Source organism: Solanum stenotomum, chromosome 8 (genome assembly GCF_019186545.1).
Source record: "Solanum stenotomum isolate F172 chromosome 8, ASM1918654v1, whole genome shotgun sequence".
NCBI lineage: Eukaryota > Viridiplantae > Streptophyta > Magnoliopsida > Solanales > Solanaceae > Solanum > Solanum stenotomum.
In genome coordinates this window covers 28,882,973-28,901,701 of record NC_064289.1, presented here as the reverse complement: position 1 = coordinate 28,901,701, position 18,729 = coordinate 28,882,973, and the positions used below count along the sequence as shown (strand labels likewise).

At 33.3% G+C, this 18,729-nt stretch overlaps 1 protein-coding gene across 1 annotated transcript; it reads left to right on the top strand.

Annotated features, from left to right (window-relative positions):
- Positions 1-16,296: 16,296 nt before the first annotated feature.
- On the top strand, positions 16,297-18,605 carry LOC125875284 (U-box domain-containing protein 1-like). Its single transcript, XM_049556387.1, has one exon. It carries the CDS (start codon positions 16,426-16,428, stop codon positions 18,463-18,465), a length of 2,040 nt encoding a protein of 679 aa, XP_049412344.1. The 5' UTR covers positions 16,297-16,425; the 3' UTR covers positions 18,466-18,605.
- Positions 18,606-18,729: the final 124 nt, after the last annotated feature.

Here is an 18,729-nt window from a genome sequence, read left to right as displayed (position 1 = left end):
AAGAGGTTGCAACATGCTTTGAAAATTATATTTAGATTTAGCTAAAATTATCATAAATATTTTTAATACTAGGTTTTTGATTGATCTATTAATTTAAGATTTAATTAATTAGCACAGGTATCAATTCAACACACGCCACATATGTTATCAATCTTCATTATACTAGAAGAAGAATTGTTAGTATAATGTTTAGTGTCTTTGAAGAAAATACCCTCATTGCACATAATCATGGTGATTTTTTGTTAGTATAAGTGTATATATGAAATGAAAACATTGTATATTATTATACATGCACTTTTGTTACTCAATAATAATTTGTATTAATTATTTTAAATCTAAAAATTATTATATTTTAAAACATCCGTGCAACGTGCGGGCACGTATACTAGTATAGTATAAGTAAAGAGAATGCATACACTTACTATAAATATATAAAAAAGAAAACTTGAATGAGTGTGAAGATCTTTGTCCAAGAAATCTAGATCTATAGAAAGAGAGAAATTAGATGATAACAAAGTACTATTACCAAAAACTAACACAAATGTCAAATCTCAAAAGAAACCTAACATGGCTATTATGTATAGTTGAGTGTTATCAAACATTTAATTTTTGGGAATTTTACGCAAATTCTATAGTATTAAAAGCTAATTATATCTTATCTTTTTTTAAAAAAAAAATTATAAATTCCTTAAATTTGGTGGAATTCGAATACATCACATCTCGATTTTGAGTACATCACTCAACATTCCAATACATCACATAAAGTGATGTCTCCGACCAATACATCGCGTAAAATAATGTATATGACTGATACATTGCGTAAAATGATATATCCGATAATATGAGAGAGTAGAGAATTTTTTTTTAAATGATAGAGAATTTTAGAGAATATGATAAAAATCTGTTGTGTATTTAAGCAATTTTTCCTGTTTTTTACCTCTTTGAGGACCAACGATGATTCGTTCTCTTTTATCTTTTCACACAATTATATTTTTTCATGTGTTCTAATAAGTAAATTATCATTAAGTGTAGCTCTATATAGAAATCAAATTATAGTGGATTATGTTAATGCTATTGAATGTCAAATTTCTGGCAAAATATTTCTTCATGATATGCCACTAATTTATCATTTCAATCAGGTTCATCGAACAGAAGGTTATCCTCTAGTAATATAACAAAATGGTAAGATCATATATGAAAATATTAAATTTTTGACATGTTTGTTGCGCATATATATATATATATCGAACCATATAATTTAAATTTACTCAGTTAAAAGAAAACATAATTGTGGTGGCTAATGCAATGCAATTACTTGTCGAATTTGTGGTCAAATATTTTGTCATATTGTTCCACTACTGTATAATTTGGATCAGGTTCATCACGAGAAGATTATACTCTAACAATACAACGAAATAATAAGAGCATATATACATGAATATATTCATGTAATTTATTTTTTATTTTGTATAATTATTTGATTTTATTTGCCTGATTAATTTTGATCTATGTCGAGTAGGCATTTATTTGTTTACCTCTTTTAGGGTCGATTACAATTCGTTCTCTTTTATTCTTTCCTCACAATAATATCTTTTCATGAGTTTCAGTAAGTAAATTATCATTAAATGTAACTCTATATAAAAATCAACTTAGTTAAGAGAAAACATAATCATAATAGCTTATATTAATGCAATTGAATATTTTTGAATTTGTGACTATGTATTTCTTCATGATGTGCCACTACTTTATTATTTCAATCAGGTTCATTAAAGAGAAGGTTATCCTCTAGTAATTATATAACAAAAAGGTAAGATCATACATGAAAATATTATTTTTAGCATGTGCGTTGCACGTGTAAATCGAATCAAATAGCTTAAATCAGCTCAGTTAAAAGAAAGCATAATTATAATGGCTAATGTTAATGCAATTACTTGTCAAATCGTGGCTAAATATTTCAATCATGGTGTACTACTGCTTTATAATTTTGATCAGATCCAACAACGAGAAAGTTATGTTTTAAGAATACAATGAAATAATAAGAATACATTAAATATATTAATGTGATTTGTTTTTTTATTTTGTATAATTATTTGATATTTGTTAATTACTTTGTTGGTTTTAAAAGAGAAGAAATTATAGGAAAAGAATAAAATACAATTTTTTTTTAAAAAAATACTTATGAACTGTAGTTGAAATGTTGATATATTTGTACTTCCGTCTAAGAATACAATTTAGAATAAAACTACTAGCTTCTTAACCTAAAATTAAGCAAAAAAATCTGCTGAAAATATCAAACTCCTAAAGTCTATAAAACACTATTTATTCAAAATTCAAATAGAATTCATTCCCAATTAAAAGGGCTAACTAATTAACTAGGTTTATTTTAATAAAATTACGGCAACAAAAATTTTACAATTCTAAAATAAATATTCAACACTTCTCCTTGCTTTAGGAATTGTAAAATTTTGGTCTTGTATCTTGGGATCTCCATACTTTATAATCAAAAGTGACCTTGTGAATAATTTTGCAGAATCATTTTGTGCTTGTAGTGAACTAAATTCACTTCTCGTCTTGAATGCAACCTTAAGTATTAAATCTTTTTGACATATCTTTCTGCTTCGTTTGCATCTTGAATTTAAGCTTACCCATTTTATTTCCTGAAACATAGATAACTCTTTCATTTCTCCAATTTCTTTAGGAATATTGAAAGCTCTTTTAAACCTAGCAAGTTCACATTTTGCTTTTACTTTTTCAATTGGAAGATCATCTTCAAATTTTTCCAACTTATAATCTTTTTCAAGTTCTACATAAACATCGGAGGATCTTAAGTACCTGAATCTGCATCATAAAAAGATGAAGGTCGAATGACATCAATACATTGAATGTACGAGTATGTAATATAGCTAAAGTGAAATAACTGATTGAAAGGACTACGATAGATATAAATATATACTCAACTGAATGTAAATAAATAAAAGAGTGAAATCATTTAAAATTTTCAAAACACTTACTCATCTATGAACTCAACATATTAAGTGATATGATAAAATACTCTTTTAACTCTATTTTGGAGATTCTCTAACCGACAACCATCACTATGAGCAACGTGATGATACAACATCTCGACCACGCTGCAGAACTGTCCTATACCTTGCCGGAATATAGAACATCTCAATTAAGTGGATTCACTTACGCTCTGCTCGAAAGCAATAAGGTGTCGTCTAAAAAGTACGATCCTTTACCCATGTTGGCTACATGGTTCATGAGGAATGTGAGTTGTCCGAAGTCATCTCCATATCTGTGCTCAATACTACTCCCAATAAATATATACTCATGTTCAAATGTATAAAACATACTCTTTCTCAATTTGAGGTAATTGCTCAAAATATCTTCTTAAAAGAGAGTAACTACTCTGAAATATCTCTGACTCATTTAGAAACCAAAATTTCTTTTTTCTCAATGTAAAAACTGATACATTTGGAAATACTTAGTTCTCTTATACTCTTACTCAAATCATGTTTAAAACTCTTTACCAAAACTCATCTTGCTTTCTCAGAAAATCAGTTTAAGACAAAAATGTTTGCTTTAAAAGATTCTAAAAAGTTATAACTCAAAATATGGTTCATGCTGAATATAGACATGAACAAATCAACTCAAGGATCTCAATAACAATATAGCAAACTCAATACTCAGAAATCAAGAACTCAGAACTCAACGATACTACTTATCTCAAGAATACTCAAAATCCAAGATAAAATTTTACATTATTCTTTTACTGTATTTAGATAGATGTAGGGTGTGAGGACAAACTCAGCCCATCACTATGATAGCCTTACATAACTGGAAGAACAAAGTTCTTGAAGAAGTTTTGAAGAAAAACCTAATTTATCTTGAGCTTGAGGAAGAACATTAGCTTTCTTTGAGGAAACCTTTGAGCTTGGAATCTTGGGGCTTGATCTTGAGAGAAGAAACTCTTTTATGAAGTTCCTAGAGCGGAAAAACTTGGGAAAATCTTGGATGGAAAGTTTCTCTTTATATTTTGATTTTTTTACATGAAGACTTTAGGGTTCTTGATGGAGAAGAGGAACCCTAGGTGAGTTTTAAGAGAATATCTAAATAATTGAATGTTTAGATTGATGATTTTGATAGGAAAACTAATTAGTTGGATGATATACTTCGTTAAAACAACCAAAAACCACTTAGAATAGGGCAAAAAAGCTTGGAAAAGGACTAAAATAACCCTAAAACACGTGCAGGAAATTTACGGTCCGTGTAAAATTCTATCATTCATAGTGTCAGTCGTAGAATATTGATTGTCTGGGCTTCACTAAAACGGACATAACTTTTTACTCCGAACTCGGGATGAGGCTAACTTGGTGGCGTTGAAAAGAGGACTCATAGACCATTAATTTGATAGGTCATGAGCCACCTAATTCATTATATGTTGAGAGATATGATATTTTGAAGTTGACCTAAATATAGTCTTATCTCAAAACTTAATCGGTAAGCTTTCAACTCAACTTTGTCTTAGAGGATTCTTGTGACCTAAATTCATCTCCAAATTTATTCCACACTAAATAATTGACCTTAACACTTAAGCATAATTTAAGAACTACCTGGCACGACTTTATACATAAATGAAAAATAATTTGGATCTTAACTTAAAAAATTTTGGGGTGTAACAGATTTGCACATTTTACTGCTCTTCAATGTAATACTAAAGGTAAAATTCATATTATATAGTGAATACATACTTATCTTATCCTTATCCTTTTACTGATATTAATTTTGATCGTAACTACGTCTATTAGGGGTGTACATGGATCGATTGGTTCACTTTTTTCAAATATCAAACCAAACCATTTGTGTCGGATTTTTAAATTTATAAACCAAACCACACCAATAAAACTTGGGTTTTTAACTTCGGGTTTTTTTGAGTTTTTTCGGATTTTTTCGGTTTTTCGGGTTTTTCCGGTAAAGTATTCATACAAACATATAATTTACGAGTACTTCAAATATTTCTTTAGTTCCACCAAAATACAACTATCTAAGATGTTTCTTAAAAATATAACACAATATGATATGATTAATGACACTAAAATATCCAACAAAAATAATAATAATGAAATAGCGTAAAACAAATATTGCAAATTAACAAGTCATAATGAAAATGATCATAATTTAAAAGTACTAAATCATGCTAAAATTAAGTTTAATAAGTATTATTTACAGGACTAAATATTAAAGGAAATTAAAATTAGATTATGTATTTTAATTGTCTAAATCAATGTAAAACTAAAGAACAACTATTCAATATTATTGTCATTCTTAGTGTTGAATTGATTTTCTTTTTGCATGAATATTAATTTGATTTTGATTTAAGCTTTATTATAATTACCAACATCTGTGGACTATAATCTTTATTGGCCCATTCATAATTCTAAGTTTCAAACTTGAAATAATATATTAAAAGATAAAAACTATGAAAAAAATATAAGAAATATTTAAAAATTATATCAAAGTAAATATTTTTATGTATAAAATAAAATTTTAAAATTATATATATAATGTCAGGTTGGTTTGGTTTCGGGTTGATTTTTTTTTAGTTAAAACCAAACCAAGTCAAACTAAACCACTAGTCAGATTTTTTTTTTGGATTGACTCGATTTACGATTTGGTTCGGTTTTCGGTTCGATTTTATACACCCTAACATCTATATGGTGAAATTTATGATGAACTTCTATGCGAAGCATCATGACTTCACATATGCATTGCTTCACAACATTCTTCTCATCTTACTTACATCTAATGAAATGGTCAAACTATGGGTGCTAATAAAGACGATTACTCATTCAGTTGGGATGACAAGAGATCTAAAACCAATAATATCCTCTCAACGATTGTGCTGTAAAATATGGACTTTCAAGGCTTTTGAACCAAGCTGAGGAGCAAGGAGAGCTACGTGGAATAAGCCTAAGAAGGGGCGGTTCTACGATAAATCATCTTTTCTTTTCTGATGACTCTTTTTTATTTTGTTCAGCTAATACTCAAAGTGCGATAAAAATTTCTAAAATTCTATGAACTTATGAACTTTGCTCAGGCCACAAAGTTAATTTTGAAAAATCAGCAATATATTTTAGCAAAAATACTACCGAGGAAGAAAAAGATAATATTATAGCGGAGATAGGACAAATACATAGAGATAACTTGGAACTTTATCTAGGATTACCGGCAGTAGTTGAAAGATCAAAGAAGAAAATGCTTGAGTTTATCAAAGAGCAAGTTAAAACTAAGATAAAGGGTTGGAAGAGTAGTTTTTTAAGCCCTGCGGGCAAAGAAGTCATGCTTAAGTCAGTACTTTCCTCTATTCCTTCATATGCATTATTAGGGGTGTACAAAACCGAACCAAACCGCAAACCGAATCAACCCGAGAAAAAAAACCCGACTAGTGGTTTGGTTTTGAAAAAATATATCCGACTATATTTGAGTTGGTTTGGTTTTAACTAAAAAAACCCAACCCGAGACCAAACCAACCCGACATTATATATATAATTTTAAAATTTTATTTTATACATAAAAATATTTACTTTGATATAATTTTTAAATATTTCTTATACTTTTTCATAGTTTTTATCTTTTATATATTATTTAAAGTTTGAAACTTAGAATTATGAATGGGCCAATAAAGATTATAGTCCACAGATGTTGGTAATTATAATAAAGCTTAAATCAAAATCAAATTAATATTCATGCAAAAAGAAAATCAATTCAACACTAAGAATGACAATAATATTGAATAGTTGTTCTTTAGTTTTACATTGATTTAGACAATTAAAATACATAATCTAATTTTAATTTCCTTTAATATTTAGTCCTGTAAATAATACTTATTAAACTTAATTTTAGCATGATTTAGTACTTTTAAATTATGATCATTTTCATTATGACTTGTTAATTTGCAATATTTGTTTTACGCTATTTCATTATTATTATTTTTGTTGGATATTTTAGTGTCATTAATCATATCATATTGTGTTATATTTTTAAGAAACATCTTAAATAGTTGTATTTTGGTAGGACTAAAGAAATATTTGAAATACAAGTAAATTATATGTTTGTATGAATACTTTACCGGAAAAACCCGAAACAACCCGAAAAACCCAAAAACCCGAGGTTGAAAAATCTGAGTTTTATTTGTTTGGTTTGGTTTATAAATTTAAAAATTCGACACAAATGGTTTGATTTGATATTTGAAAAACCCGAACCAACCCGGCCATGTACATCCCTATGCATTATCATGTTTTCAATTTTCAGATACCTTAGGAAAGGAGATTACTACCATTTTTTCTGACTTTTGGTGGGGGAAAAATTAGGGGAAAAGGAAAATGCACTACGAAAAATAGCAAAAACTTTGTGAGGCAAAGTCCCTAGGGGGTCTTGATTTTCGAGATCTGAAACTTTTTAACAAGGCCCTATTGGCAAAACTTGCGTGGAGGATTTTAACCCAAGAGGATTCTTTGCTTCATAGGCTGCTAAAAAGTAAGTATTTTCCGAATACCTCTTTCCTAAGAGCAGGATGTCCCTCAGCAAGTTCTTGGATTTGGAAAAGTATTATGTGGGGATGAGATTTGCTGCAACAAGGAATTCGATGGAGAGTAGGAGATGGAGAGAACATTAAGGTTTGGAGTGATCCTTGGATTCCTAATTCGACCGGTTTCATACCCCTACAAGGACATACACAAATAAATCCACAGTTGAGGGTAAGCGACCATATAGATCAACACCATCATATATGGAATATCCAAGATCTTCATCACCATTTTTGCCCTAATGATATCAACTCTATTTTGTCTATCCCAATATCTAGCACTGGAAATTCTGATAAAGTTATTTGGCATTATACAAATTCAGGAAAGTACGATGTAAGATTTGGTTATCATCTAGCGAAAAAGCCTATCTAATAGTACTGACCCTAGAACTGAAAAACCTCAAGCCAGTGGTCAATCATTCCCAAAATCCTTTTGGACTTCCTTATGGTCACTTAAGATTAAAAACAAATACAAACATTTCCTTAGAAAATGCATTCTTAATGTCCTTCCTGTTAGTGCAAATATTTCTAAGAGATTGCATCAAAATTGTGATGTTTGTAGGGTCTGAGGATTAGAAACTGAAACGGTTGATCATATGTTTTTCAGTTGCCCAAAAGCACAACTAGTATGGAAGTTGGCCCCAGTTAATTGGCCTAATGAAGAAAATGTTATGAATTTTGCAATATAGTGGAATGATTTATTTTGTAATACATGTCAATATCCAGAATCCATTGAACTACTAAGATTAAGTGTCTCTTTTTTATGGCAAATGTGGAAAGCGAGAAATTCATTATGCTTTAATGGTGGTACATATGAACCTAATGACGTAGTTAATAAGGCATTATTTGATTTTCATGAATATGACGATGTTCTGAAAAATTCGGTAGTTGTGAATCCTATACCAAACAAGATTTATGATGTAACTATTACTTTGGCCCGAGATGGGATAGTTGTTTTCACATATGCAGGTCTACAAAGGGAGAAGGGAAAAGGAAGCATCGGAATGGCGGCTATAGATAGCTGTGGTCATTTACTTCATGCCTTTGGTACCCCTATTCAATTTGTAGGGAAGGCCATAACTGCTGAAGCATTAGCAATTCGGGAAGCTGTGGAAAAAGCACTACAAAAGGGTTGGTCAAAGGTCCACATACTGTCAGATGCAAAGAATGTCATACAAATGTTGCGAAAGAATTTGATAACATCTTGGGATATAGAGACCATTTGCGAGGATGTCTGGCGATTGATGTGTAAAAATTCAACAAACTGAGAGATAAACTTCCATCTTATTTCATACAATCAATGACTTACAGATACAGAGAAAAAGGTTACTTCTTCCATGAATAAACTTCTGTACATATATAGAAAATGAAGACTTTCACTAACCAACTCACTGACACATCTAACAGAATCACATGCATTTAATTTAACTAAAACATTTGCCTATCAGCTGAAAGCTATATCTGGAACTAACTTCTCAACATCCTCCCTCAAGCTAGGAGTGTGGAAGATGTTCTTCATTCCTAGCTTGGTTAGTAGATATGAGTGTTGTGCTTGAGTGAGTCCTTTAGTGAATAAATCTGCAGGTTGTTCTGTTGTCTTCAAATACAAAGGCTGAACCATTCCTAATTGAACCTTTTCTCTAATAAAGTGGCAATCGATGTCTATATGTTTGGTTCGTTCATGAAAAACTGGGTTAGCAGCAATTTGTATTGCAGATTTGCTGTCACTGTATACAGGAACAGGTAACTTCAGTTGTTCCCCTAACTCCTTAAAGAGGCCAACCAACCACACAATTTCTGCAACTGTTGATGCTAAACTTCTGTACTCAGATTCAGCTGAGCTTCGTGAAATAGTGTCCTGTTTTTTAGACTTCCATGAAATCAAGGAACTTCCATATGTAACCATATAACCTGTTATGGACTTCCTATTATTTGGACATGCTGCCCAGTCTGCATCACAATATGCAGTTAACTGATTGCTGGCATTGGCTGTCATGAATATTCCCAATCCTGGGGACTGTTTGACATATTTGACCACCCTTATTGCTGCCTCCATATGGGATGTTTTAGGACTATGCATGAATTGGCTTAGAAGCTGCACTGCAAATGCAATATCCGGTCTTGTTATTGTCAAATAGAGCAGCCTCCCTACCACCCTTTGATACACATTCGGATCATCCAACAACTTGTCACTTCCATCAGCAGTATGAAAGTGAAGATCAAACTCCTTTGTAGTAAGTTTCTGATTTATCTCAATGGGAGCTCCAACAGGCTTGGAACTAGATAATCCCATGTCTGAAATCAACTCAAGACAGTACTTCCTCTGATGCATAAAGATCCCTGTGTCATTCCTGGCAAATTCGATTCCTAAAAAATATCTTAAATCCCCTAAATCTTTGATCTTAAAATTATCCTTGAGGATTTTCTTTGTGTCCAAGATCAGGTTGTGGTCATTCCCTGTGATTAACAAATCATCAACATAGATCAAAACCATCACCAAACTTCCTTTCTGACTCTTTGTGAACAAAGAGTGATCATAACTGCTCTGTTGAAAACCAGAATCAACCAGGGTTGTTGTCAGTTTAATGTTCCATTGCCTGCTTGCTTGCTTGAGGCCATAAAGTGACTTGATGAGCTTACACACTACCCCCTTGTCACCTTTATGGACAAAACCCAAAGGTATCTCCATGTACACGTCTTCATTTAAATCTCCTTGAAGGAATGCATTAAAAACATTCATCTGGTGGACAGTCCAGTGATGTGCAGCAACTAATGCTATGACTGCTCTAATAGTCCCCATTTTTACAACTGGAGAGAAAGTTTCTTGATAGTCCAGCCCTTCCTTTTGGTTATAGCCCTTGGCTACCAACCTAGCCTTGAACCTATCAACCTCCCCATCAGCTTTATACTTTATCTTGTACACCCATTTGCATCCTATTGCCCTCTTATCCTTAGGCAGTTGAGTGATCTTCCATGTTTGATTTTCTTCCAATGCCTGTATCTCATTCTTCATAGCCTCTACCCATCTAGGATCTAGAATGGCTTCTTGATATGTAGTAGGTTCCCTCTCTTGAGAAAACTTAGTGACAAAACTTTTATATGTAGGTGAGATGCTCTGGTAGTCCACTACATCTGAAATAGAATAGGAACAACTGCTAGCAGTTGTATTCTTCTTTGTCAAAACATAATCTGTATGCCAAATTGGAGGTTTAGCTGATCTGCTTGACCTTCTGGTAACAACTATAGGAGTCTGCACTGATAATTCAGGGTCCTGAGAAGTAACAGAAGCAGCATTGTCTGATAGTTGAGTATCATTAGGATCCCTGTGAGAATGACCACTAGATGATGCAGATATTGTTGTGTCCTCAGTTACAATAATAGGTGTTGCACTTCTGAGGACAACACATGGTGTGAGCTCACTGTCTTCTACATGTGAATATGATATTGAGGGTTCATGATCTGCATCTTCTCTAAATCCTAGAGACTGAAATGGAAACTCAGTCTCATGAAAAATCACATCTCTGCTAACAAAAACAACATTAGATTCAACATCTAATAGTTTATATCCTTTTTGACTGACAGCATAGCCAAGAAATACTGCTTTCTTAGCCTTTGGTGCAAATTTGTCATCTCTTCTCAGGTTTGTGGCAAATGCAAGACAACCTATCACTCTGATGTGAGCCAGAGAAGGTTGCCTTTTGTATAATACCTCATAAGGAGACCTATTCCCCAATACAGATAAAGGAATTCTATTAATAATATAGGTTGCAGCTTCTATACATTCTCCCCAAAACCTATTTGGTAGATGCCCTTGAAACTTTACAGCTCTTGCTGTCTCTAATAAGTGTCTGTGTTTCCTTTCCACAACTCCATTTTGCTGTGGAGTGTGTGGACAAGATCTTTGATGAATAATCCCATGCAACATAAAGAGATCATGACAGTTAGAGTTTAGAAATTCTCCTCCATTATCAGACCTGAAAACCTTAACACACTTCCCAAACTGATTCTTTATCATTGCCAGAAAATGTTTTAGCACAACAATTACATCAGACTTCAAAGAAATTAAGAAAGTCCATGTCCATCTAGATTTGTCATCCACTAAAGTGAGAAAGAACCTCTTTCCACTATGAGTGGTGACCTTATATGGACCCCAAACATCCATATGTACTAAATCAAACATATCAGCAACTATAGTATGACTAACAGGGAACTGACTTCTAGTCTGTCTTGCTTGTGGACAAATGACACACTTATCAATGGTAAAACTATTACAAGTACTAAAGTCTTTTATTCTTCTAAGAACTTCCATGGGAACATGCCCTAGTCTCTTGTGCCAAAGTTCTGCACCTGCATCTCATTTCTTGACTGCAGACATTGTCTTAATCATGTCCTTGTGTGGTCTTGTTTTCGAGTCCATCACATATAATCCTTCCTCTACTCTACCAATCCCCTTTACCTTCCCAGATAAGAGATCCTGAAACACACAATATGTAGGGAAAAAAGAGACAGAACAGTTTAACTCTTTTGTCAGTTTGTTTACAGACAAAAGATTAAACCTAAATTCTGGTATGCACAATACATCTCTGATTATATCATTATCATTCAGTTGAAAATTTCCAACATGTGAAACAGTAGCAAAGTCTCCTGTAGGCAGCTGCACTTTACCTATCCTATTCATCATGTTTTCATCTTGCAAGTAAATGTGATTATGTATCATGTGATCTGTAGCCCCAGTATCTATAATCCACTTCAATTGAGAACAAGGATTACCTGCCATATTGACACTCTTTTGAGGATCCATGTTGTTGTTGTCCCTTTTCAGCATATTGAAAATATGGTTCAATTGTTCTGGTGAAGTGTTGTTCAACATCTGAAATAACTGCTCCTGTGTAACTTGATCTCCCATCTGATGTTCTCCTATAGCTATGTGAGCCTTCTTCTCCTTGTGATCCTGCAAGTCCTGCATCTGTGAGTACATATTACCATCCCCTATAACTGCATTTGCCTTTTTCTTCCCTTTGAAATTTTCTGGATATCCAATAAGTAAGTAACAATTATCCTTCACATGCCCAGTCGTACGACAATGATCACACCTCTTCAGCTTGTTGCAATTTTTCCTAGTGTGTCCCTTTATGTCACAAAAATCGCAATACAGATGGTTCTTCCTAGGAGTTTGTCTAGAATCAAACTGAGGTTGAAAGTTAAAATGAGGTGGCCTGTGATTCCTTGTAGTATACATTGCTAAGGATTCAATCCCTTCATGTATAGATCCAGCGATTCCCTTCTGACTTTCATCTTGTATAACTAAAGCATAAGCTTGATTCACATTAGGAAGACTAGGCATCATTAAAATCTGACCTCTTGCCTGTGAATAACTATCACTCAAACCCATCAGAAACTGTAACAATCGCTGATACTGCATCTGTTCAACATAGTCCTTAGCCTTGTGACAATCACAACTAGGAGGAGGCAAAATAGAGTCATACTCATCCCATAGGTTTCTCAATTTTGTATAATAAGAAGAAACAGATGATGTGCCCTGTGTAAGGGTGAAAATACTCCTATGCAATTGATAAATCCTAGATCCATTTATTTTATCAAAACGTTCCTTCAGATCAAGCCATACCTGATGTGCACTGGATGAATAGAGAATTCCACTCAACAATTCCTTACTCACATTGCAGGTGAGCCAAGAGATCACTATTGCATTGCATCGATCCCAAATTTTCTTCAAAACACCATCAAAATCACAGCGTAGAACAGAGCCATCAATAAAACCCAATTTGTTTCGTCCGAGTAGGGCAATCTCCATAGCTCGACTCCATAACGTATAATTCTCCATGCCTGTTAGTTGAATACCAACAGAGAGAGCTCCTGGCACATCAGAAGAGCTTAAATAGAGTGGATGATTGTGATCAAGTGCCATCAATCCACCATTGACAGACTCTCCTTGAACTCTGTCAACAGATCCTCCCGTCAATACTTCCTCAATTGCCATGTTTGAGCTGCGAAATCTCTCGATCTATCGTCAATTCCAGCTGAGATGAAATCGTCAATTCCAGCTGAGATAAATCCCTAGATTCATCCTCCTTGCTCTGATACCATGTAAAAATTCAACAAACTGAGAGATAAACTTCCATCTTATTTCATACAATCAATGACTTACAGATACAGAGAAAAGGATTACTTCTTCTATGAATAAACTTCTGTACATATATAGAAAATGAAGACTTTCACTAACCAACTCACTGACACATCTAACAGAATCACATGCATTTAATTTAACTAAAACATTTGCCTATCAACTGACAGCTGTATCTGGAACTAACTTCTCAACATGATGAAGTCTTTTGAAGAAATCAAGATTATATATATTCCTCGAACATGGAATGTATTAGCCCATAATCTAGCAAAAATCTTAATTTCATGTATAAATAGGACTTCTTGGGATTCTGCCTTTCCAAGTTGTGTTGTAATGGATGCAATGATGTCTTATAGACATCTGAAACATGTTTTAAAGTAATGCAATAAAGTGTTTTCCTGAATAAATAAAAAAAGTAATGTTGTCTGTTAAATAGGAAGAGATCCAATGGTTAATTACTTACTTCTAGTAGAGTGATACCAAAGAATGTGTTTTCCTTCTTTTTATAAGCATTAAATGCATGCATCTTAATTAGAAATTGTTTGTAACATAAAATGCTTATGGATACAAACTACATCACTCTTCATTTCGCTAATTGGCTATGATAAGACCCAATCCAGACGTGGAGAAGATTGAAGGAAAGGCGCATAATGCAACTTAAATTAAATAGGATTTGCTTATTAACTTAAATTAAATATACTTTTGAATTTTATTTAAATTTTTAAGGACAAGAAAAAAAGTCAAAAGTCAAATCAATTAAAATTTCAATTCGCTACTAAACTTTTTTTCCCCTTAATTTTTTAAGTTGCTAGTCTCTAATTTATGATAATTTAATAGATAATATTATTTTTGAATTATTTGTAAAGTAAAAGATTGTTAATTATGAATTAGAAGTTAATTAGGAGCTTTTTTTAAAATATAATTTGGGGGGATCGAACCCTGCACAGCTGGTCACAAAGGCAACAAAACCACTGGGCTGATAAACTTTATTGGTCAAGGGTGTCCAAAATGACTTATTTAATCATCTAAAATTATATATACGATATAATTTTCCAATAAAGAGTGTCAAGTCCAATTGGACACCCTCAGCCTAGTGTAGCTCCATCCATGCCTGGAGGATTGTAACTTGAATGGTGCAAATTATTGAATGAATGAACATTATGCTCAACAATTTGTAATCAAGACGATCATCCACTTATTTTTTCTTAATTTGTTTGTATTATTTATTAACAAGTCCAACATTTAAATCATCCCTTAATCTTAATAGTGATAATTTTGAAAAACTTTTGATTTTCTTGACAAAACGTAAAGTCTATGTCGTAAAATAGAATGTAGATAAATTGATGCTTGATTAATTCATGAAACATCATTTAGTTGGGAAGTCAACGGAAGATGCACGCTATTGTCGGATGACAATTTGAAATGTTGTAATTTATGTCCATTTTTTTAAAAAAATTGCGTGTTTAAATAATGATCAAGAGAAAAATTATTCATCAATTTAATAAGATCATAAGATCGCGCAAAGCATGGGCAAATTACAAATACAAAATTTCAACTGACTAAAAGAATGTATAATATAAAGTATGTAATTCATTAGTGAAGAAATCAAAATATAAATAAACATAATAATTAGTCAAATAAATATAATATATATATATATATATATATATATTGTGTAAATTTTTAATAGAAAAATATGAAGAATTGTCATGAAAATGATGAAACTAAAGAATAGGGAAGGTTGTGAATGTTATTATATATTGTATTAAAATAATGTGAATATACATAGATGTGAAAAGTGAAGTATAAAAAAAATTTAAAGAAATACTTTTGTCATTTCACCTATTTTATCCTAGCATTACTATTCCACCTAAGGAGATGAATAACTTATCTCAGTATTAATTACTAATTCTGAGATAAATTATCCCGGACTTGCCAACCAAACAACAAATTAAGTGGCACCATAGTTTAATCCCAAAATATTTGGTGTTATCCTTAACACCAAACGACCCCTAAAACTTCTTTTCTTTTCCCCTTTCATCTTGATTAAATACAAAATAATGCCCCTTTTAAAATTAAAGATACTTAAAATAATATTTGTCCTTGAACGTATCAAAAAAAAATGAAATGCCAAAATATAAACACCCGCTATGCATATCTTACATAAACTCTCAATATAAATTATTTTTTTTGAAACTCATTTGATTGCCTCGAAAATCATGGTACTCATCCCCGCTAATCATAAATCACCCATAGAAAAAATAGATAAATTCCACAAAATGACCACAAGAGTCGTTAGACTGGAAGCAAAATATCCAGTTTTAGCAGCTAGAAAAGGACAATACTCCATGGAAAAAAACAAATCCAAGGGATGTTTGAATAAGTTAGTTAGGCTACCAGCAGACGAAAGCATTTAACAGGTCCCTCTATTTCATTTGACATTTACATATTATGGAATATAAAATTAGCCATAGGAATTAATAAAGTTTGCAGCCTAGAAATGTCCTCCAAATGGCAGCAATTTAAGACTTTTGCTTTCCCCTTCAACTAGCCATCTAACTATTACCTAGAGAAGATTACAAGTAGAAAAAGTCATGAAGAGTTCATGACTTTTTTCCCCTTGGCAGAATATAGAAAGTTTCTTTAACTAACAACTTAAATATTACCTAGTCATGAAATAGCAACGCGTACAAGCATGAATGAATTCATAGTTTCCTCAGTATATCCCCCAACTGGGAATTTGCTGGAAGCACTTATTCACATCTCTAACGAAGTATTTTCAATGGAAAAGCTTCCATTTGTACAGATGAAAAACATTTCAAGTATGGTAAGAAGGATCAAGATTCTTACTTCATTGTTTGAAGAAATGCAAGAAACATCATCCGCTGCACGACTTCCACCATCTTCCATCCTCTGCTTGGCTGAACTTTCATGTGTCATACAAAAGGTAAAGCTGCTTATTGAAATTTGCAAAGAGGGAAGCTCTTTGTGGAACCTCATGCAAACAGAAGTGATTTCCAACCAATTTCATGCACTCATCAAGGAGATGGACAACGCACTTGATATTTTACCTCTGAGGTTGCTTAATGTGACTGTTGACACCAAGGAGCAAGTGGAGCTACTTCACAAGCAGGCGAAAAGGGCTGATTTGTTCATTGATCCCCAAGACATTCAGAAAAGGGAAGAGATTCTGCAGTTGATGGCAACTAACTGTGATAGGAAAAGCAAGAACAAAGGCCTCATTGACTTTGAGAGAGTGAAAAAGAGTTTCAATAGCATTGGTTTGAGAACCTCATTGGACTATGAGGAAGAGATCTCAAAATTAGAGACACAAGCTGAGAAACAGGCAGGCACGGGTGGTCTTATCGCTGTCTCGAATATCAACAGCCTAATATCCTTGATCTCCTTGTCAAAAACTGCAATTTTGGAAGAAGAACACCTTATGAATAAGCAAAATTTGAAGCAGACCGTATCGATAAATGTTCTTCCTGATCAATCCTCGTCGTGTTATTCACTGGTTTCCGACATCCCTGATGAATTACGCTGCCCAATTTCACTTGACTTGATAAGGGATCCCGTGATAGTAGCATCAGGGCATACTTATGATCGAAATTCAATTGCTCAGTGGATAAATTCAGGGCACCACACATGTCCAAAAAGTGGGCAGAGGCTCATACATATGGCTCTAATTCCCAACTATGCACTGAAAAGTCTAATACAACAATGGTGCGAAGACAACAACATCCCAATAACAGAATTCAAATCAACTCCTTCAGATTCAGAGAGTAGCAGTAGTAAGATTAAGAAATATGACAAGGCGGTTGACTACATTTCTGCTACTAAAGCTTCCACGGATGCTGTCAAAATGACAGCAGAGTTTTTAGTTGGGAAACTGGCAACAGGGTCTCCAGATATACAGAGACAGGCAGCATATGAGCTAAGATTGCTCGCGAAATCTGGCATGGACAATCGCAGGATCATAGCTGAGTCTGGAGCTATTCCATTTCTGATGACTCTGCTAGGTTCCCGCGATCCAAGAATCCAGGAGAATGCAGTCACAGCCTTACTCAACCTCTCAATACATGAGAATAACAAGATCCTGATTATGTCTGCTGGTGCTATCGACAGCTTAATTGGAGTTCTCCAATCTGGTAAAACAATGGAAGCAAGAGGAAATGCAGCAGCAGCAATCTTCAGCTTGTCTGTAATAGACGAATACAAGGTAATCATTGGGGCACGTACCAAAGCCATTCCAGCTTTGGTTGGACTTCTAAAAGACGGAACTACAGCAGGGAAAAGGGATGCCGCTATAGCACTCTTTAATCTTGCGGTCTATGATGCCAATAGGCAAAGTATAGTGCTTACAGGAGCTGTTCCCCTACTCATTGATCTTCTCATGGACGACAAGGCTGGTATAACTGATGATTCCTTGGCGGTTCTTGCCCTCATCTTGGGATGCAACGAAGGGCTACAAGCATTAAGAAAGAGTAGGATCTTGGTGCCTCTTCTTGTTGATCTATTGAGATTTGGATCTTCAAAAGGGAAGGATCATTCGATAACACTTCTGCTAGGACTCTGCAAGGATAGTGGAGAGGAGATAGCGGGAAGATTATTGATGAATCCGAGAAGTATTCCTTCTCTCCAGAGCTTGGCTGCTGATGGCTCTCTGAGAGCTCGAAGAAAGGCTGATGCACTCCTAAGACTACTTAATAGATGCTGCTTTCAATCTCAGTAGGCCTGACAGATTAGAGAAATGAATACACTGTTAGATGAAAATACTTTTCACCTTAGTTTATTGTTATTCGACCTTTATCCATTCACCTTCAACCTGATAACATCCAATCAAGTTGTAAAACCATTTTTCATTAAAGCAACATTGAAATGCAAATTACTATGAGTCAGTATATAGTTTCAGCTTTTGCTCCATCAAAAACCTTCTGATATGACTATAAAAAAAAAAGAGAGAAAAAATCAAGGGGGGGAATTTTTCACCATGTAT